The 21476-nt window shown below is 54.8% G+C and overlaps 1 protein-coding gene across 1 annotated transcript in view; it reads left to right on the top strand.

Annotated features, from left to right (window-relative positions):
- SLC8A2 (solute carrier family 8 member A2) overlaps nucleotides 1-13632 on the top strand; it is a 28661-nt gene extending 15029 nt beyond the window's left edge. The window contains exons 4-9 of the mRNA XM_058529708.1: nucleotides 3380-3483; nucleotides 3632-3649; nucleotides 5576-5700; nucleotides 5989-6088; nucleotides 10508-10786; nucleotides 12487-13632. Coding sequence (XP_058385691.1) covers nucleotides 3380-3483; nucleotides 3632-3649; nucleotides 5576-5700; nucleotides 5989-6088; nucleotides 10508-10786; nucleotides 12487-12863 — 1003 coding nt within the window. The 3' untranslated portion in view covers nucleotides 12864-13632. The remainder of the gene's footprint in view (nucleotides 1-3379; nucleotides 3484-3631; nucleotides 3650-5575; nucleotides 5701-5988; nucleotides 6089-10507; nucleotides 10787-12486) is intronic.
- Nucleotides 13633-21476: the final 7844 nt, after the last annotated feature.

Genomic DNA, 21476 nt, shown 5'->3' with positions numbered 1-21476 from the left:
CTGGGGAGACACCGGGGAAACTGGAGGGCTGGAATTCGGGAAAGCGGGGTGGGGTCTGGGGAGGTGGGCTGGATACACGCGCGTCCGTATGTAGACACAACCAACACACACACTGGCACATACGGACACACAAAGTCACAGACGCGCACGCCAAAACAGAGTCAGGGCTGTTCGCAGGCCCAGACACCCGGCCACCCCCTTCCACAGATGTCCAGTCCCCCCGTGTGTGCCTGCAGCCTCACATCCTCCACCGCCTGCCTGGGATGCAGACGGCGCCTCCCCGCTCCGCCCGCTCCCTGCCGCCCCCGCACGCCCGTCTGTCTCCCTCCTCCTGCCGCCCACGCTCCTCCCACCGAGCAGAGCCCCCACCGCGCTGCTCTTTCCCCTCCTCCCAGCTCCGCTCAGCTTCTCACTGCTCTCCCTGTCTCCCCCTCTCTTCCTTCGCATCTCTGCGTCTCTGTTAATCTCTAGATCTCTGTCCCCAGTATCTAACTCTCTGACTCCTTATATTTCAGCCACAGACTCTCCATGCCTTTCCATCTCTCTCTCTCTCTCTCTCTGAGAATTGAGAACTTGAGTTGGGGGCTGAGGGCACCATCCCAGACCCCATCTCTCACACCCAAGAGGCAGGGGGAATGGGGAGAGCTGTCTTTCTGCATGTTCCGGTCCTTCCTCTAGTCTAACCCGCTTCCCTCTTGCTGCTGCGACCCCACAGGTCCCCTCCTCCCCCACACGGCTTCCCCAGGCTGGGACACCCTCTGTCCCCCGCCCCTGCCCAAGCTTCCAGCTGTGGCTTCAGGCGACAGAGAACAGGAGGCTAATTAGCGTTTAGGGAAACACATCCGTCTTCTGACGGGCAGGCGCTAATTAGAGGTGCTTGGAAGCAGGCGGGCTGGAGGGGCGGCCCCCCGGCAGGATCAACACAGAGACGGAGGAGAGATGCCCAGAGATGGGGTGGTGGGGAGAGAATGCAAGAGAGAGACAGACGGTCACCGAGAGACAGAGGAGACCTAGAGAAAGAGAGACAGGGAGAGACAGAGTCACAGAGAGAGAAACAGACAGAAAAGAGACAGAGAGCATGACAGAGACAGAAAGAGAGACATTCTTCTCTCAGGGAAGGAGAGCAGCTCCTGATGCTACAGAGAGAAAAGAGAGTTTGGGTCAGCCAGAGATGACGGGAGACAGGATGAGAAAGAGACTGGGTCAGAGGTCAGAGGTCGTGATGGACGGGAGAGTGGAGTTGCCAGAAAACAGGAGGGCAGGTGTGAGGGTGACAGAATATCAGGATGGGGAGGAAGGCTGCTTCCTTTGATCTCAGGAAGTCCTGCCCTGATCTAGCTCAAGTGCCTCTTGCTGTCCCCCGCCACTTGAGTTTCTCCTCCTTCTGGGGCCCCTGAGGGCACACCTGTCAGGGCGCCAGTTGTCGCGCGTGTCATTGCCTGTCAGTCACTGCGTGACAGTGGATCGCAGCGTGTCTGCGAAAGAGTGAGCATCGGAGGTGTGTGTGTATCACTCTGTCAGCGTGTCACCGTGTCAGCAGCTGTCTGCGTGTGTCATGGTGTGTGAAGAGCGTGTCTCGGGAGACCCCGCTCCTTGCACGGAATTGTGGCATTTCAGCACCGCGGACAGCTCCCAGCCCACCTCTAGGGTGGGCTTTCTTTCCGCCCAAAGAACATTTAAAATATCCAGAGACTAGGAGGGGGCGAAGTTGGAGGTGGGCATGTGCCCCCACATGACCATCTTGTGTGCGTCTGTCTTTGCATGAGTGTCGTTGTGTCCTGTGCATTTGTGTGTTGAGATGGGTCCGTCGAGTGACTATGGTTGAGACCGTTTTGCTTGAATTGTGTTGACTTTGGTTATTCCATTCCATGGACGCTGAGAGACCGAGATGGGGAGAGAAGAACACAGATAAAGAAAGGCAGAGGGCTGAGGAGAGGCTAGGACAGAGAGAGTCAGAGAGATGGAAAGAGAGACACAGACAGGCTGAGAGATGGGCAGAGAGACGAAGGAAGATCAAAAGAGACACCGAGATGCAGAGAGAGACATTGAAGGGAATAAACAGACACCAAGAGGCATAAAGAGCGAGATATAAGGAGAGTCTACGTGGTCCCGCGGCGGGGGTCTGCAGGTTGGCGATGTCGCCCAGGCTGTGGGGGGATGTCGTGCTAACGGGCATCTGGTCCGTGCGATTTTGCCACTGCATAGGGAATGGCTGCGGGGCGTGATGGTGTGTGGGTGTGGGCGGTGTGATTGGCTGTGCTTCCTCTGCTGGGTGACTGTGTGGGCTGGGTGTTTGTGTTTCTGGTTCTGAGGCCAGGCCATGTGGTTCCTGCAGCAGAAAGAGCTACTAGTGGCGGAGCTGTGGGCCTTCTGGGGTTGTGGGTCTTTGTGATTGAGGGGGTGGGCTGTGTGCCTGAAGGGGACGGATAACTTATGGCTGTTCCTCCCCTGCCACCCCCTGGTTACCATGGCAACAGGGATGCTGAGAAAATCAATTAGTACTCAGTTAACCTTCCGCATGTGGTAGGGAGGGAGGGCAGGAAGCTGAGGGTCTCCTGGGCTGAAGGATTAGAGTTCGCAAGTGTTTACAGAGGACGTACTGTATGCCAGGCACCGTTCTAGGCAAAGAGCGTAAATAAACAAAGATGACTGCCCTGGTAGAACTGATGTTTTAATGTGAGGAGGCAAATGGCAAACAGTAAACAAGATAAGCACATTAGATGGTGTGTTCAAAGGTGGTATGGAACCAAGAAGACACAGAGCAGGGTAAGGGAGCCAGAGGTGCTGGGGTGGGGGCACCGACGGAGTTCAGTATTAAATAAGGGGGTGGAAGTGGGCCTCATTGAGAAAGAAGGTGAAGTTTGAGCAGAGAACTGGAGGAAGTGAGGGAATGAGCCTGGGGGAAGAGTGTTCTAGGTGGAGGGAACAGCCAGTGCAAAGGCCCTGAGGCACCAGCAGGCCTGGTATGTTCAAGGAGCAGCTAGGAGGCCAGTGTAGCTGGAGTGATTCAGCGAGGGGGAGAGGGGTGGGAGGCCGGAAAGGGAACGAGGGCCAGATTGCACAGGGCTTTGCTGGCCGTTCTAAAGACTTTGGCTTTTATTCTGGGTGAGATGGGAGCCATGTGAATGTTCTGAGCAGAGGGGGGGACCTGATCTAACTTAGGTTTTGTTGGGATCTCTCTGGTTGCTGTTGAATAAACCTCAGCTTCCTCTGCTGTTTCTGGGCTTGTTTCTGTCAAATGGGAATAATAAGAGAGCCTTCCTCCGAGGGTGGTCCTGAGGATTAAATGAGATTTTAGAGCCCGGGATGGAGTGGGCGCTCGAGAAATTGGGTGGCTAATGAGCGAGTTATCTGGCTGTCCTGCCTTCCCCTTCCCCAGGAAAACCCTTCAGGTGAAGATAGTTGATGATGAGGAATATGAGAAGAAGGACAATTTCTTCATCGAGCTGGGCCAGCCACAGTGGCTGAAGCGAGGGATTTCAGGTAAGGGCTGAGAGGTGCGTGGACTGTGGAGGGGTTAGGGGTCGGGGGGGACCCCTCGAGGCTCCACTGTGGGCCCTCCTTCGAGCTCATGGATCGGAGCTTCCCGGGGAAGGGATCTCACTTTCTCTCTGTCTCTGTCTCTCCCCAGCGCTGCTGCTCAATCAAGGTGAGTGGAGTTCCCTCTGGGCTTTGACTGGGGTGGGGAGGGAGATGGAGGGTCAGAGACTCAAGCTACAGGTCAGGTGTGAGGCAAGTTGGAAGTGAGATAAAGATAGATTCCGTGGGTGAGGGCTGGAGCTGGCCTTAGCGTTGGTGGGGCCACTGTGAGTTGGGGTTACAGTTAGGGGTTTGGGGGCCAAGATTATGTCTTATTTGTAGTTAAGGTTGGGGGAAAAGTAAGTCAAAGAATCCAATTTGGGTTTGGGGTGGGGTCAGAGGGCATCAGGTTTCGGGTTGATTAGGACTGGGATGTGGTCGGGATTTGGGAGCTGGGTTAGGACAGGGTCAAGGGGAGAGTTAAGATGGAGGTTAGTTTGTGGGTTTGAGATGGGGTCATATTAGAATTGGGGTCAGATTTAGGTCAAAGCTACGGTTGGAGTCTGAGGGGAGTTTGAGGGGTTTGTGGTTCGAATTGGGACCAGGATCAGAGACTGGGGTGAGAGTTGGGGCTGAGGTCAGTGGCTTGGAGATAGTGGCAGAGTAGTTTCAGAGTTGAGATCAGAACTGGGGTTTGGGGTTAGGATTGGGGTTAGACTAAAGATCATATTAGTCAGGGTAAGTGATATATATAAGCTGCTGTGACAAATAGGCCCCCAAGTCCCAGTAGCTTAGCACAATAAAAGTTATTTCTTGCTCAGGCAAGGTTCTATGAAAGTGTGCTTGGTTGGTGGGTGGCTTTCTTCTGCCATATGGTCATTCCATCTTGTGGCTCCACGGTCCCATGGAGCTTTCGTATTCTCCCTGGACCCTCCACATCCAGCTGGCAAACAGGACAGAGAGAGAATACAGAGGGCCCCAGGGGAGGTTTTCATGGGCCAAACCTAGAAGCACTGTCTATCACATGTGCCCACATTCTATTGGCCATAATTCTGTCACATGATCACACCCAACTGCAAGGAAGGCTGGGAAATGTAGTCCAGCTGTTTGCCCAGGAGGGAAAGGGGGCAGTTTGGGTGATCAAGTGCTTTGTTAGTGATGGTGTCAGAGTTGGGGGTTGGGGTCAGGTTTAGGACTGGAGTTCAGATGTGGGATTTGGCTTGGGGTGATTGATGGTTAGGTTTAAGGGCGAGATAGAGCTGGGATTGGGGTTTCGGATTGGGGTTGGAGTGAAGTCAGATCCGGGATTGAAAGCTGGGGTTCGGAGTCAGAGTGGGTGACAGAATTACATTTGGGGTCACGGTTAGAATCAAGCTCAGGGCTGGGCTTAGGTAAGGGGTCAGCGGACTCTGGGGGGATAAATGAGCTCAGGGCCAGGTAGAGGGGCCAAGATTTGTACCGAAATCTGGAATCCCCCTCCTTCCTCACCACCTCAGTCACACTCTAGGATGCTTTCAGAGCTGGGATGTAGAGCCCACGCCTCCTCCGTGAGGGTGGTGGTGATGATAATGATGTGGGTGATAATAATAAAGAAATAAATAATAATAAATAAATAAATAATGAAGAAAGTAACATTTTTGACTATTTATCATGTGCCGGGGACAGTCCTAAGCACTTCACATGAATTAACTCCTTTAACCCTCGCAACTACCACATGAGGTAGGTACTATATTGTGCCCATTTTAGAATATGAGCACTGGGGCACAGAGAGACTAAGGCATCGCCCAAGGTCACACAGCCCCCACCCTGTGAACCCCATTGCCCACCAATTAAATTTCATGGCCCAGCCACGGGAGCTGGGTCTCAGGTTGGGGAAGATGGGGTCCGACGGGAGGCTGGGGCAGGCTGGGGTGGGGGCAACACCAAGGAAGTGTCCCAGAGGAGATCAGACAGGGTTTACTTTATGGGAACAGGTGGTAAAGGATCGCAGGCCCAGTCAGGAGGGTGGGAACAGGTAGGCCTGCCTGGAGTCTAACTCCCATCCCTCCTGCTGCAGGGAACGGGGACAGGAAGCTGTCGGCGGAGGAGGAGGAGGCTCGGAGGATAGCAGAAATGGGCAAGCCGGTTCTCGGGGAAAACTGCCGGCTGGAGGTCATCATCGAGGAGTCGTATGACTTTAAGGTGATTTTCTGGGGCTTCACCTTCCTGGAGTCTTGCCTGGGTCGTTTCCCTGGGGAGGGTCCAGGAGGGGATCAACTGTGAGGGTCACAAGGGAGGGGCGACCAGGGGTCCGAGGCCATCCTCCAGGTCCCTCCGTTAGCACCGCGGACAGCATACGCCTCCCTTTTCCCCTCTTGCTGTTAGAACTGGGGTGTGGAAGGCTGGGGACCCCTGAGCAGGGGGTGTGAGCCCCCCACCGCAGTGTCCCTCATGGAGCTGCCCTGGAGTGATCGACTCTCTCGTCCCCAGAACACGGTGGATAAACTCATCAAGAAAACGAACTTGGCTTTGGTGATCGGGACCCACTCGTGGAGGGAGCAGTTTTTAGAGGCAATCACGGTGAGCGCAGGTGAGTGGGGAGGGAGGAGGGAGGAAGAGAGGGACGGAGAGACAGAGAGGCAGGGAGGCAGAGAGAGACACAGGGAGACAGAAAGAGGGAGAGAAACGAATGGAAAGACCGAGAGAGGGAAGGAGGGATGGGAGAGAAGGACAGAGAGCAATAGAGAAGACAAGGAGGATGGGAAAGACAGGGAGAGACAAACACAAAGAAAAAGACAGAGACAGAGACAGAAAGACAAAGGAAGAGACAGCGAACACATGCAAACTGGAGAGACGGACACACAGAGAGGCGCGCAGAGAATCGTGGAGAAGGACAGAGATGCGGAGAAAGCACAAGGGATGTAGAGAATGCAGTCCGTAAGCTGCAGCTGGCTGGAGAGAGGCGGGTGGACAGGGAGACAGAGAGAAAGTCTGCGGCGGAGACAGAGGGACGGGGTGGAGAGCTACAGGGAGGAGGGGTCCTGATGTCAGGCAGTTGGAGGGTGGGAACAGGTTAAAAGGCATGGCCTCCCCAGACAGATCCTGGGCTCCTCTGTTGCCCTGGCGACAGTGACCACGCACCCAGCTCTCTCCCACCTGTGTGGTTCCTGCCCTCCTTAGGCCTCAGATGGGCCCACACTGCCCCCCTGTGGCCAGGGACACTATGACACTTGGGTTCACAGACTATCTTGGAGACCAGCGCTGGCCCTTTGTGATACAGATTGGGGAAACTGAGGCCCAGAGACAGAGGAGGGAGTGATCTGAAGTCCCACAGGGAATCCAGAAAGGGCCGAGGTGGAACTCAGGGCTTCTGTCCCTTATCTGGTAAGAGCTGAAAACAGACAAGGAATTGTGGTTGGAAATGAAAACACATGAGGAACTGTGGGTTGGAGAGAAACTGGTCCGTGGGATCAAAAGAAACCAGGCTTCAGGAATGGAAAAATACCAGGTAGCAGTCTAGAGACACCAGATTATAGGCCTAATAGAAATGAAGTGGCGTCTCCCTCTGAAGCCGCATTCTTTCAACATCTATTTCTGCGAGATCCTCTGTATCTGGCTCTGCACAGGACATTGCTGGGGACAAGGAGATGACCATGACCACCCAGGCCTGTCCTCATGGAGCTCACAGTCCAGCGGGTCAGACAGATCTGTCACAAGAGAGTGACAACCCAGAGTGGGCAGGGCTGGGACGGGGGACCCCCAGGAGCTGTGGGAGCCCAGATCGGGTGTCTGACCCAGCTTGGAGGTCAGAGAAGGCTTCCTGGAGGAGGGGGCCTCTGAGCTGAGTCTTCAAATGGGAATAGGAGTTAGCCAGGAGGGGCGAGAAGATAGGGAGGCGTTCCAGGCAGAGGAAAGACCAAGAACAGAGTCTGGAAGTGTGCGAGATTGCGGGGGTGACTGGTTTCAGGTGTGAAGACGAGGCACGGGATGAGGCTGGAGGTGAACAGGATCCAGACTCTGCAGGTCCTCACAGGCCACAGTCGGGAGCTTGGGTGTCGTTTGGGGAGCACGGGGGAGCCGTGGAGTGGTTCGAATGGGGAAGCCCCTGGAGCTGAGAGAGCTCGTGGAGGGAAGAGGGAGAGGGTGGGACGGGGTGTGAGTTGAGGCTGTCGGAACTGGCAGGAGATGGGCCGTATGTGCAGGGGTCTTGGAGGATGTGGTCAGGAATTCGAGCTGCATTCCGAGAACAGCGGGGAGCAAGAGCGGGTCCTCGAGGGGCTTAGGGGAGATCAGAGGGTTGCATGAAAGTGACACTGTGGGTGTGAGAGGGTCCTGGGGGCCCAGCGTGTGTCGGCCACGGGGCTATAGAAAGCCGGGGATGCGATCAGAGGGAGTGGCGGAGCGCGGGGTGAATGAAACCATGATGTAATAAGAACAGTGACAATAACCACGACAATGACGACAGTGAAGATGTGTTGAGTGCCAGGCAGCCTCGAGGTCCATTTCCTGTGTGAAGTCATTTAATTAATGTGTCCAGAGTATCTGCGTCAGGCTTGATCATTTTACATTTTGTTCCACAATTGCCTTTTGATTCTTTTTTGTGTGTGTGTGAGGAAGATCAGCCCTGAGCTAACATCTGCCAACCCTCCTCTTTTTGCTGAGGGAGACTGGCCCTGGGCTAACATCCATGCCCACCTTCCTCTACTTTATGTGGGACGCTGCCACAGCATGGCCTGACAAGCGGTGCGTCGATGTGCGCCCGGGATCCGAAGCTGCGAACCCCGGGCTGCCACACCAGAGTGCACGCACTTAACCCCTTGCACCACCGGGCCAGCCCCTTGATTCTTTATGTGAGCGCAAGAAGGGCTGTGCTCGCTCCCTTAGGGGATGAATCTCGTCCCATTTTGCACTTCGGGGGGCTTCGTAATTCCTTCACCTGCCTGCCTCAACCGTCAGCTCTTTGCAGGCTGGACTTGGTTTGGAGTATCTTGAATCCCCCCAGGCACCGGAAGAGGCCTTCAACAATGACACGACAATAGCAGTCACGCTGGACATGTGCCAGGCAACATGGAGAGCACTTTACGTGGCCTGCCTCATGTCACGTAAAGTCATCACAACCTTCTTTTTTTTTTTTTAATTTTTTTATAATTTTATTTGTTTATTTATTTTCCCCCAAAGCCCCAGTAGATAGTTGTATGTCATAGCTGCACATCCTTCTAGTTGCTGTATGTGGGATGCGGCCTCAGCATGGCCGGAGAAGCGATGTGTCGGTGCGCGCCCAGGATCCGAACCTGGGCCGCCAGCAGCGGAGCGCGCGCACTCAACCGCCAAGCCAGGGGGCCGGCCCATCACAACCTTCTTTGAGGCAGGCCAATTATTACTCCCATCTCTTCAGCTAGGGAGGCTCAGAGAGGTTAGGACACTGATTCAGGATCACACAGCACAGCCAGGGTTTGACACCAGAGAGACGACTCCAGAATCATAGACATAACCATGAGTCTCCCTCTAGATGGGAAACGCTGGAGAAGTAAGCAGAGGCCATAGCCTGCAGGTTCTGGAATGCCAAGCCCAGGAATGTGGGCCTGTGTCTGAGGACAGTGGGAAGCCAAGGCAGGATTTGGGGTAGGGCAGGGAAAAGCCCCAAGTGATGGAGCAGTAGCAGCCTCTCCCTCCCAAGATGGTGTCCACCGTGCTCTGACCTCTACTGTGTCTCAGCGTGGCCAGTTAAGGATGCATTCTGTGGCAGACAACAGAAAACTCGACCCCAAGTGGCTTAAGCACACTGCGGTTTATTTTTCTCGCAAAACAAAAAAAAAATCTGTAGGAGACAATAAAGAGTTAGCAGCAGCTCAGTGATGTCATTATACACCCAGGCTCCTTCTTTATTTTTCTTTCCCATGCTCAGCTTTTGCCCTCATGGTTGCAAGATGGCTGCTGCTCCTCCAGATGTCAAGCCCACATTCCAGGCAGGAAGAAAGAGGAAGCAGGGAAGCAGGAAGGAGCAGCGTGCCTGTTGCATTTGAGTTCCCAGTTTTAGTTTCCAATTCCTTTTTACTCGGGGGAGGGCCTCTGAGGAGCCCTTGGGTGGAAACATGGGAGGTGGCGTCATGGTCTGGCGGCTGGCCTGGCTTTTATTCCCTGACTTGCTCTGAGCGACTGGTCCGGGGTTATGATGTTTCTTATCAGCCTCCTCCCAGATGTAATGCTTGGCACACTCGAGTCTGGTCGGGGCTCCTCACTCATCGCTTTACGCTTCTCAGTCTAGGGCGAGGGAGACAGAACATTTCTTTTGCGCCTTCCCATTACACGAGTTACCGTAGGTCAAAGGCGGGTCAAATTCTGTCACAGTTGGTGACACAGACAACTCTAAGGAGGAGGCATCCTTTACAAGGCTCGGAAGACACATCCGTATCACAGCACCCAAATCAGGATAGCTAGATAGAGCCTTCCAGAAACCCTTGTTTAGGTCTCATTGCCAGACTGGGTCACATGGCCACTGCTGCAAGGGATTCTGGGGAAGCAAGTATTTCGCTGATGACGTGACTGCCACTCGCTGCAAGGAATTCTGGGAAAGTGGTTATTTTTTTGTCTGAGGACATGGCTGTTGCTAGCCTCAACGGATTCTGGGAAAGTAACTCATGTTACCTAGGTATATAGCTCTCTCTAGCTATAAGGGATTCTAGAAAAGTGAGTCTAGTTGAGCATGTGGCTACTGTTGGCTGCAGTAAATCAGAGGAGGTGACTATTTCTAGCTGCAGTCATGGCTGTCGGTAGCTGTAAAGGCTTCTGGGAAAAGGAATATTTTTAGCGAAGGATATGGCCATCCTTAGCAGCAAGGGATTCTGGGAAAGTGAATCTTTTTACCTGGGCCCATATACTCTCCTGGCTGCAAGGGATTCTGGGAAAGCAGTTTATTTTATGGGACTCCCTGGAAGTTAAACAAAACCAGGGCTCTGCAGGCGAGGAAGGAGGCATGGGTGTGTGCCCCAGCTGGGTCGTGTGCCCACAGGGGACGAGGAGGAGGAGGAGGACGGGTCCCGGGAGGAGCAGCTGCCGTCCTGCTTTGACTACGTCATGCACTTCCTGACGGTGTTCTGGAAGGTGCTGTTCGCCTGCGTGCCCCCCACCGAGTACTGCCACGGCTGGGCCTGCTTCGGCGTCTGCATCCTGGTCATCGGCCTGCTCACCGCCCTCATTGGGGACCTCGCCTCCCACTTCGGCTGCACTGTTGGCCTCAAGGACTCCGTCAACGCCGTCGTCTTCGTGGCCCTGGGCACCTCCATCCCCGGTAACCCCCCGAGACCGCTTGTTGGGGTAGGGTCTCAGAGAAGCCAGGCAGCAGAGCCTAAGAGAAAGGTCCTACAGAAATAAGGTGACAGAGTCATACAGAACCCGTACGGTGGGTCCCATAGAAATAGGGCAGTGAGCATAATAGAAACTAGGCAGGGGGCCCCCTAAATTCAATATGTGAATTGAATCCTCCCCAAAGGCAAGCCGGTAGACTGTCCCATAGAACTAAGGTGGTGGGAAATGGCAGAAAGCTGACGGTGGATTCCATGGAAAGAAGGCGGCAGGGCACTGAAGAGACAGGTGTGGGGAGAGGGGTCCCATAGAAATGAGGTGGGGACCCCTCAGTGGGTTCCACAGAAACAAGATGTCATCCCCCCCTCCGCCCCCCCCAAGAAGCCAGATGGAAGATTCCATAGAACTATGTGGGTGGGCATGATAGGAACCAGGCCAGTGCATCGCAAAGCTTTAACTAACATGAGGGGGCAGAGTGGAAACCAGATGTTGGAGGAGGAAATACACTCTTGGGGCCTCAGAGACTAAGCATATGTCCCATCAAAACACAACGGCCATGATCCTCTCTTCCCAAATAAACCCGAGGGAGGGTCCCTTAGGAACCAGGTGGCCGAGACTGCACTTCCCCCAGGAGTGGGGATAGCAGGTGTGTGGGGAGCTGCCACCTTTGTTTTCTGCATCAGTGTGCTCACCAGTCAGGTGGGGGCGCTGTAGGCCTAGAGAGCAGATGGTGGGTCCTGGAGAGAGCCGCCACTGGCGAAGGGTTTTCTGGGGCCTGCCCTCTGTACGAGAGACTCGAGTTATTAGCAAGACATTCAGGAATGGCTGGAGGCCGTAGAAACCAGGCTGTGTGCTTGCTGGAAACCCAGTGGGGAACTGACGGGAAAGCTGTGCATGTGGATGGGGCCTGAGCCTCACATTTTGTCCAGCCAGGTGGCAAGAGGATGATTGGGCCCATTGACGAACAAGCAGTGGGTTCATGGGAAGCAGAAAGTGATTCCCATCGAAAGCAGGCAGCGAGTCCCATAGAAAGTAGGCAGCAGGCCTCATAGATTGCAGAGACTGCCTCCCACAAAAGTCAGGCAGTGAGTCCCACAGAAAGCAGGCAGCGAGTGCCATAGAAAGTAGGCAGCAGGCCTCATAGATTGCAGAGACTACCTCCCACAAAAGTCAGGCAGTGAGTCCCACAGAAAGCAGGCAGTGAGTTCCATAGAAAGCAGGCAGTGAGTTCCATAGAAAGCAGCCAGTGGGTCCCATAGAAAATAGGCAGCGGATCCCATAGAATGTAGCAATGGGTCCCACAGAAAGTAGGCTGCATGTCTGGCAGGGAGTCCCACAGAAAGTAGGTTGTTGGCCTCCACTGAATGCAGATAAGTCCCATAGAAAGCAGGCAGCGGGTCCCACAGAAGTAAGGCAGCGGGTCCCATAGAAAGCAGGCAGTGAGTTCCATAGAAAGCAGACAGCAGGTCCCATAGAAAGCAGGCACAGGGATGGTGGTCAGCTTCGCCTCTTGGGTGGCGTCAAGGGCCTTAAGCCCTGTGTGAGCAGAGCTCCAGGAGTGGAGGGGGCCTGCACTACACGGGGGTCTGGAGCGGGGGGATGGTGTTGGGTCGACGGGGCCAGGCAGACCCGGCGCCTGCGGGTGGCGGGCGGAGCCCCTCCGACGGCCGCGCCTCTGCCCCGCAGACACGTTCGCCAGCAAGGTGGCGGCGCTGCAGGACCAGTGCGCGGACGCGTCCATCGGCAACGTGACGGGCTCCAACGCGGTGAACGTGTTCCTGGGCCTGGGCGTGGCCTGGTCGGTGGCCGCCGTGTACTGGGCGGTGCAGGGCCGCCCCTTCGAGGTGCGCACCGGCACGCTGGCCTTCTCCGTCACGCTCTTCACCGTCTTCGCCTTCGTGGGCATCGCCGTGCTGCTCTACCGGCGCCGGCCGCACATCGGCGGCGAGCTGGGCGGCCCGCGCGGCCCCAAGCTCGCCACCACCGCGCTCTTCCTGGGCCTCTGGTTCCTCTACATCCTCTTCGCCAGCCTCGAGGCTTACTGCCACATCCGAGGCTTCTAGAGCGCGCCCAGAGACTCGGCCGCCCCCTGGAGACAGCTGCACCTGCTGCCTACTCGCTGGTCTCCGTTGGCCTCCAGAGAGTCAGCCTCCTCTTCTGGGACTCAGCCTCCCTTCCTCCTGGGAATTGATCGCCCCTCTCCTCTGCCCCCACTAACAACCTCCTCTTGCCCTTGGGAGCCTCTCCAGGTCCTCTGGCGAGTGACTGCAGCCCATTCCTGTTAGCTACTGTCTACACCCCTGGGGAGATTGCCACCTCGAGGCCCTTCCCCTGAGACCCTCCCCCCAGCGACCTTCTAGAGAATCTATCATCTCTCAGCCCAGACACCCAGCCTTGCTCCATCCCTTAAGAGCCCCTTTCGCTAGAGGAGCCCACTACCACGGACCTGTGCCCCAGGGCCTCAGAACTTAGCCCTCCCTGGGGGACCCTTCAAGGAGGCTGATCCATCCCAGATGTCACAGATCTCAACCCTTCCCTGCAACCCTAAGGGAGCTCCGTGCAGCCCCAGAGTTGGGGGAGGAAAGGGCGGGTGCGTGCATAAGGGAGGGGCGTGCCTTCCCTGATTTCTCTGCTGGGGGCCTTGGGAGGACACTCATCCTCGAGGCTTGGAGAAGGGGAGGGGAGCAGTCTGGGGTTTCAGAGCTGGAGGAGGAACATTTGGAACCTGCAACTTCTCACATTCCAGCGCCCCCAGTCGCCTCCACTACCTCTGAGAGCCCAGCCACGCCTTGGGGGGGGGGGGCTGTGTGTGTATATAGTGTGTTTGGGGGAGGGGGGAAGCGGGAGGGTGCATGTCTTGGGGAAGGGGGGGTGACAGACTTTCCTTTTGAGAGGGCAGCAGACTCCCCCAGCCATAAGAATCAGCTTTGGGGAGGAGGCCAGGAATCAAAGGGAGTCCAGCCTATCTCCCCTGACAATCTAGAAGGCTCATTTTGCCCTCAGTGCCAGCCAATCCGGGCAGGACCCTCGAAGAGGAGACCGAGGGTCCCAGAGGACCAATGCTACAAGCCAGCAAATGCTGCCACATCTCTGCCTGATGGGGAGCAGGGTGGGAAGGTGGAACTGGGGGCAGAGAGTCTGGGTGGGCATTTTTAACTTTGGAGGCCACCCACCTGTTGGTAGGCCGTCTGCATTTTCTTACTGTTGATGTTTCCTGCCCAAAGGACACACTTGGGGTGTGGGGAGTGCTGCCCACTTCTTGGGACCCTGAGGATGACCCTGCAACCCCCATAACACCCTGCTTCCCACTGGTTTTTAGTGTTCTGTCGTCCTGTTGTGCATCACCCCAGCATCCCGGACCTGTGACCCCCTCCCCCCCTCTACTCCTAGCTCATCGGCACCAGTCGCTGTCTCTTTTCTCTGTGATTTCTGTACAAGTTGCCATAAAACTTTGAAATTCTGCCTGAAAAACAGCCTACCCGTGGGAAGTTGGGATTCAGGAGGAGGGAGCGAGTGAGATCTCTGATTGAGATTTGGGCAACTGTGAAATAGACCAAGTAATCTGGGTTGTACTATGCCCCCAGCCCGCTGCAGGACACACCCACGGATACACCAGCCGCACTAAAAGTCCTCACGAGCTTTTCCTAGCCACGCCTCCACTCATCGCCCGCAGCCTCCCTAGCCACGCCCCCATCGTCACACAGGAGCTTCCATGGCCACGCCCCCATCCATCACCCAGGAGCGTCCCCTAGCCACGCCCCCGCCCATCACGCAGGAACTTCCCTGGCCACGCCCCATTTATCACCAAGGAGCTTTCGTAGCCACTCCCCCATCCATCACCCAAGAGCTTTTCTTTAGCCACGCCCCCACACATCGCCCAGGAGCTTCCGTAGCCACGCCCACATTCCATCAGCCACAAACTATTCCTCTTCATCGGGCCTCCTGGGAACATAAAAAAGGACCCGAATTTGCCTGAGCAGGAGAGCTGGCGTCGATGGGGGTTTCCTGAATAAAGCGAGTAACTTTCTCAGAATCCTGAAATAGAAGGAGGTGTGCGTGTGTGTGTGTGCGCGCGTGTGTGTGTGCATGCTACTCCAGATAAACGGCACAGCCTATGTAAAGGTGTGCAGACCTGTGAGTTACTGGCTTTTTCATATTCCTGCAAATGGTTAGCATGAATGGATTGTGAGGTGCATGCGGAGTGGGGAGTGGAGCGAGCTCAGGAAACCTTATCAGCCGCTCTAGGGAGCTTGAAATTTATCCTAAGAGCAAAGGGGAGCTTTGGAAGGGATTTAAAGGGGGGACGGGGGATATTGTCTGATTTACATTTTCAAACGTTCCTTGTGTCTACCTGCGAGACTGGAGGCTGGGAGATCGGGCAGGGCCCTGGCAGGAATGAAGTGGTGAGCATAAATGGAGTAGCCTGGGAAAGTTTACAGAAAGCGCTATTACGGGGTCGGAGGGGTCAAGAGAAACAGACGGGGGCAGGTGCAGTACCTCGGGGCTAGCAGTAGAGGGAGCAGTTACCGGCCCGGCTTCAAGGTGAGCTGATGGCTGCCTCAAGTGTTGAGACTTGTCGCTGTAGCCATGGCATAGGAGAGGAGGGCAGGCACTGCCCGCCCACGCCCGAGAGAGGGAGAAGGGGCTGGGGAGTCAGCACCCCATCCTTACTCTCCTCCCACCCCCAGTCTCCTGCTGGTGCCTCCCATTGGCTGAACTCAACCAGAAGCCAGAGGTCAAGAGAGGTAATAGGCTGGGGCACCCAGCTCAGCCTCTGGGGGGGAGGGGGGCGGAGAGTGGATCTGGAAGTGGGGGGCAGTGGGGAGAATTTCCAGCACAGACAGTGAGGTCTCTCCTGGGCTTGGGGAACCAAGGTGCGGATAGGTAGGAAGAACAGGCGTGGAGAATATGCTGGATCCAGGTGAGGCCATGCTGGCGGTGAGAACCCTATGGGACATCCCGAGATGTCAGGGAGGGGAGACAGCCAGGGGACCCCTGGAGCTCAGGAGAGGGGGCTGCACTTGAGAGAGATTTGGGATTTGTTGGCAATGAGGTGTCACCAAGCCACCGGGGGCGGGGGGGGCTGCCCAGGGAGTGTGTCGTGTAAGAAGAGGGCATGAATGGTGCCTTGAGGAGCCCCAACGTCTGAGGGGCACGTGGACAATGGGAAATCTGTTGACAGAGAAGGACATGCCAGAGAGGGAGGTGGGAAACCAGGAGCCTGGAGCACCTGGAGCTCAGAGAGGAGTTTCCAGAATGAGGGCGTGGTCAACAGGGCCAAAGGTTGTGGAGAGGTAGATGAAGATATTTACTACAACCCGACCTTGAGATTTAGGACTTGACAGGAGCGGTTTGGTGGAAGGCGCGGGGGCAGAAGTCAGGCTGATCTAGAGTGAGGAGAGAGTGGGAGCAGGGAAACTGAGTCAGGGCATGTGGACCACGCTGGAGAATCGTGATGTGGAGGAGAGAGGGGGTGCTGGAGGGAGATATGGGGCATGAGCAGCTTTTCCCCCAACGTGGGGGGACGTGTGGAGCAGGAGGGCATCGCGTGCAAGGGCGTAAGGGAGCATTTGGGGTCTGAAGTCCGTGGGAACCGTGCCCACAGCAGCGGGCAGGGATGGAGAGCCCACGATGCCCGTGCCGGGCTCTCCTAGGCCCAGCCTTGTGCAGTCCACCACGAGTCCTAGGAATCCCCCCATTCTCCAGGGGGGGAAACTGAGGCTCAGAGAGGTGAAGCAACCTGCCCAAGCTCTCACTCTCACAGCTAGGAAGGGCAGGGGTGGAGGAGGATGAGGTCCGGCGTGCAGAATGGAAAAGGAGGCCTCTGTCTTACCAGGTGTGCGCAAGGAGAGCGGTGTAGAGGCAGGCAAGTGGGCAGGGAGGTGAGTACCGTCTCAGCTTCAAAGAGCTGTATCCAGAGCTGGGGACGTGCACGAGATGGGGAACATGACACATGGCCCTTCATCCCAGCCCAGACGTCATGCTTCGCACCTTGCAAGGAGTTCCAAGGGCGTCCACTTGGGAGGGAGTTAAATGATTACCCAGCACAATGATGCACTTTCTCCGTATCTCAGCTCCCCCATCTGGAAAATGGGGACAATAATGATAATGGGAGAAAATGGGGACGAATGGTACTTACATCACAGGGTTGTTGTATTAAATGATGTATCTATTTTAGAATAATACCTGGCTCAATAGATGGTAATAGTTATACTTTCTGGATATTCCCAACTTGTTTGCTCGCTTTCATATTTCACATTCTCTCTCTCTCTCTCTCTCTCTCTCACACACACACACACACACACACACACACACACACACCCACAATCGCCACCCTGGAACAAACAGCTTCAGAAGGATGGAGAAATGCAGGCTCTCTATGGGCCTGCTTTGCCACCTGAGTCCCAGATGCTAAATCCCCAAACCCAGGGGCGAAGAAACGGACGAGAGGAATATCCGTTCCTCTCCTTCCAGCCCCTTCCCAGGGAGTCTTTAATTCCCTTTATCCGTTGTGTGCCTGCTCTGTGGCTGGCGCTGCTGGGGACACGGCAGTGACCAAAATGTCCCTGGACCCTGCTCTCGCGGGCTCACAGTGCAGTGGGAGCCACATGCTGAACAGGATGTGAGAGGTGGTGGTCGGGATGGGACTCGTGAGGGCAAGAATCTGTAGCAAGACACAGCAGGACACGGGTGACTTCTGGAACCTGGAGAGGGTGTCTGTACAGAGGGGGCCACCCCACCCCCGCTGCCCAATTTGGTGGGAGCTGCGGGTGTGAACACTCTGACCTCACTCGAGGGCCTCCAGTGGCCGAGCCTCCAGGAGGCCAGAGGACAGAGAGCCCTTGGAGGCATCCCATTAAACCACACTGGTGGGACACTGTGGTCGGCTGAATAACGGCCTCCAAGATGTCCACGTCCTAATCCTCAGAACCTGTGAATATGTTCCCTTACATGGCAAAAGGGACTTTACAGAGGGGATTAAGTTTAAGATCTTAAAATGGGGGCATTCTCCTGGATTGTCTGGGTGGGCCCTAAATGAAACCACAAGGCTCCTTATAAGAGAAAGGCAGAGGGAGAGACCACTCCAGTAGGAGATGGGACAACGGAAGCAAGAAGTTGAAGCGACATGAGGAAGGGGCCACGAGCCCAAGAATGCAGGCGGCCTCTGGAAGCTGGAAAGGGCAAGGAAATGGATTCTCCCCTGGAGCCTCCAGAAGGAACGCAGCCCTGCCAACACCTTGATTTAGACTTCTGGCCTCCAGAACCATAAGAGAATAAATAAATGTTGTTTTAAGCCCTTAAGTTTGTGGTAACGTGACTTACTGAAGGCTTCTAGTCCCAACTCAGACCCCTCTGGACCTCAGTTTTTCATCTGTAACGTCAGCATGTAGTGGATATTTCTTGTATTTGTGGCTGCTAAATACACTCACTATGTTTGGGGGAATTTCCAGCCTTCAGAGTCCCCTCTCCTCCAGAGAGAACCAGGAAAGTCACTTTCCCAGCTTCCTTTGCATCCAGGGCCCAGACATGTGACTTAGGTCCCACCAACGAGGCTCACCCGCACAAGTCTTGAATCAGGAAGGAGCGCCTTGCAGTGGGAGGCTCCGTATGGGCTCCGTTTAGCTGGTGGGGATGGCGTGACAGGCACGGTCTGACTCCGGGAGGGATCAAGGGTTGCAGACACAGAAGTGACATGATGCTGGGGGCAGGAGCAGGTACGTCGCAGTCCCAGCAGCAATGCAAACTGGGGCATCCGAGATTCTGATTCCTCAGTGGCTGCGGAGGCGGTTTGCTTGTCAGGTCGGTTCAGGGCATGGTTGGGGCTCTCTTTCTAGAAACTTAGCCTCACGCCTGGTTCTCCAGGCCGCTCGATGCTTCTGTGAGCCCCGCGTATTCTTTTCCATAAACGCCATATTGTAAATTATATTCCATTTTCCTTCCCCGTGGGAAGATTGTACATTCCTGCCCTTTGAATCCAGTAGTGGCCAAGCAATTTGCCTGAGCTAAGGAAAGAGGGAAGAGGTGATGTGTGACCCTTGTGGGTAGAAGCTTTAAAAGCCAGTGCATGCTTTGCCGTGTCTCTTTTTCCTTGGCCACGATGACCCGTAATGTCATAGGTAGTGACTGCTCTACAGCGTGGGGTCCTTGAGTGAAGGTGACATGCAGCCAACTTGCAGTGGGCTTACAGCTTGGTCAAGAAATAAATCTTTATTTCATTCAGCTGAGATTTGGGGGATGTTTGTTACTGCAGCAGAACACAGCCTGCACTGACTGGTACACTCTGGTTCTGTAGAATCAGTCAGTCCACTTCTGGGTGCTCCCAAGAACCAAGACAGACGCCAAGGGAAGAGACTAGATGAGGCTTCTTAAGCTGGAGTCCACACAGACCAAGAAGGTCAGTGGGCAGGTTTCACGAACTCTGTAGACTTGTGTGCAAACCGCATATGCAGGAGCGTTTTCCCTAGGAGAGGGCCTAGAACATTCATTGGACTTTCAAATTAGTTAATGACTTAAATGACTCTAAGACGTTGGTCCTGGAGTCAGACTTCCTCGATTCAAATCCCAGCCCCACCACTCACTAGCTGTGCCACCTTGAGCAGGTTACTTAACTTCTCTGGGCCTCTTCTTCATCTGTATAATGGAGGTGATAACTGATTAAAGGAGGAGGTGTCTGTAAAGTGTAGGAAGTGCCTAAGATATATGAAGCCCTCGTAAGGGCTTCCTATGAATGTTTTTATTAATAGTTGTTAGATATGGGTTTAGATGTGAATAACAGGGGTCCAAAATAATAGTGGCTTAAATAAGATAAGAGTTTATTTCTCTCTTGTGTGACAGTCAACATGTGTTACGGCAACTCTATTTCAGGAGAGCAATTAAAAAACAGGTTTCTTCTATCTTGTTGCTCTGACAGAGCGAGTACGGCCCTCATCTTAGTCCCAGATGGCTCATCTCCATGGCGTCATACCAACCAGAGCATGGGGAGGGAGAGAGAGGCCAGGTCCACCGTTCTCTGTAAGGCTGTGACCCAGGGGTTCCACAGATCACTTCCTTCACATCTCAGTGACCAGACCTGACTCACACGGCCACCTTTAGCTGTGAGAGGAGCTGGGAAAATGTAGTTTTTATTCTGAGTCATCATATTAAAATCACAGAGGAGGTTTTTTTCCCCCCCCTGCTTAGGAAGATTGGCCCTGAGCTAACATCTGTGCCAGTCTTCCTCTATTTTCTATGCGGGTCGCCATCACAGCATGGCCACCGATGAGTAGTGTAGGTCCACGCCCAGGATCCGAACCTGCAAACCCCGGGCTGCCAAAGTGGAGCACACGAACTTAACCGCTATGCCACCAGACGGGCCCCGTCCATCTCTCTCTTTCTTTGCATCTTGTCTCTGCACTGCTGTCTCTCCCTTGATCTCTGTTTCCAAAGATCTCTGTCTCTTTGTGACCCTGTCTCTTGCATTTCCTTAATTCTACTTCTGTCTTTTTCTTTGTGCTTTGCTTTCTCAATCTATATCTTCACTCCTGTCTTTATTGTTGTTTCCAAGTGTCAGGAATCCCCCTCCCCCAGCTGCTGTGTGTGTATGTGTGTGTCTGTCTGTCTGTCTGTTATCAGTTATCTATTGCTGAGGATCAAACCACCCTGAAATTTAGTGGCTTAAAAAACGGTGTATTAGGGGGCCGGCCCGGTGGCGCAAGCGGTTAAGTGCGCGCGCTCCGCTGTGGCGGCCCGGGGTTCGCTGGTTCGGATCCCGGGCGCGCACCAACGCACTGCTTGGTAAGCCATGCTGTGGCGGCGTCCCATATAAAGTGGAGGAGGATGGGCATCGATGTTAGCCCAGGGCCGTCTTCCTCAGCGAAAAAAGAGGAGGATTGGCGGATGTTAGCTCAGGGCTGATCTCCTCACACAAAAAAAAAAAAAAAACAAAAAAACGGTGTATTAGGGGCTGGCCCCATGGGACAGTGGTTAAGTTCTGCCTACTCTGCTTCGGTGGCCTGGGGTTCAAGGGTTCGGATCCGGGGTGTGGACCTACACACCACTCATCAAGCCATGCTGTGGCGGCATGCCACATACAAAATAGAGGAAGACTGGTACAGGTGTTAGGTCAGAGCCAATATTCCTTGGCAAAAAGAAAACAAAAAGAGACGTGCATTATTTCTCACGATTCTGCATGTTGACGGAGGCTCTTCTGTTCCATGTGGTGTTGGCGGAGGTCGTTGTGTGACTCATTCGCTTTGGAGCCTGGCTGGAGCTAGAATGTGCAAGATGCCCTCACACGTGGCTGGCAGTGGCAGTCCGCGGGCTGGTCCACTTCACTTCTCCATGTAGCCCCCCTCTATCCCCTAGTTGGCTAGACCAACTTCTTGTTGTTGTTTTTGGCTGAGGAAGATTGTCCCTCAGCTAACATCTGTGCCCATCTTTGTCTATTTTGTCTATGAGACCTGCCACAGCATGGCTTGATGAGCATTGTAGGTCCACGTCCGGGATCCGAACCCACAAACCCCCGGCTGCCAAAGCAGAACACATGAACTTAACTACTACGCCACCAGGCCAGCCCTAGACCAACTTGTTAGCAGCCTGGTGGCCGAGTTCCAGGAGAGGCGCAGTGGAAGCCTCTAGGCCTCGGTCACTTCTACCACATTCTGTTGGTCAAAGCAAGTCACAAAATTCAAGGGGCG

This window comes from Diceros bicornis, chromosome 34 (genome assembly GCF_020826845.1).
Source record: "Diceros bicornis minor isolate mBicDic1 chromosome 34, mDicBic1.mat.cur, whole genome shotgun sequence".
Taxonomy (NCBI): Eukaryota; Metazoa; Chordata; class Mammalia; order Perissodactyla; family Rhinocerotidae; genus Diceros; species Diceros bicornis.
Note: the sequence above shows the minus strand (reverse complement) of the source record. Positions and strands in the feature narration are given on the sequence as shown.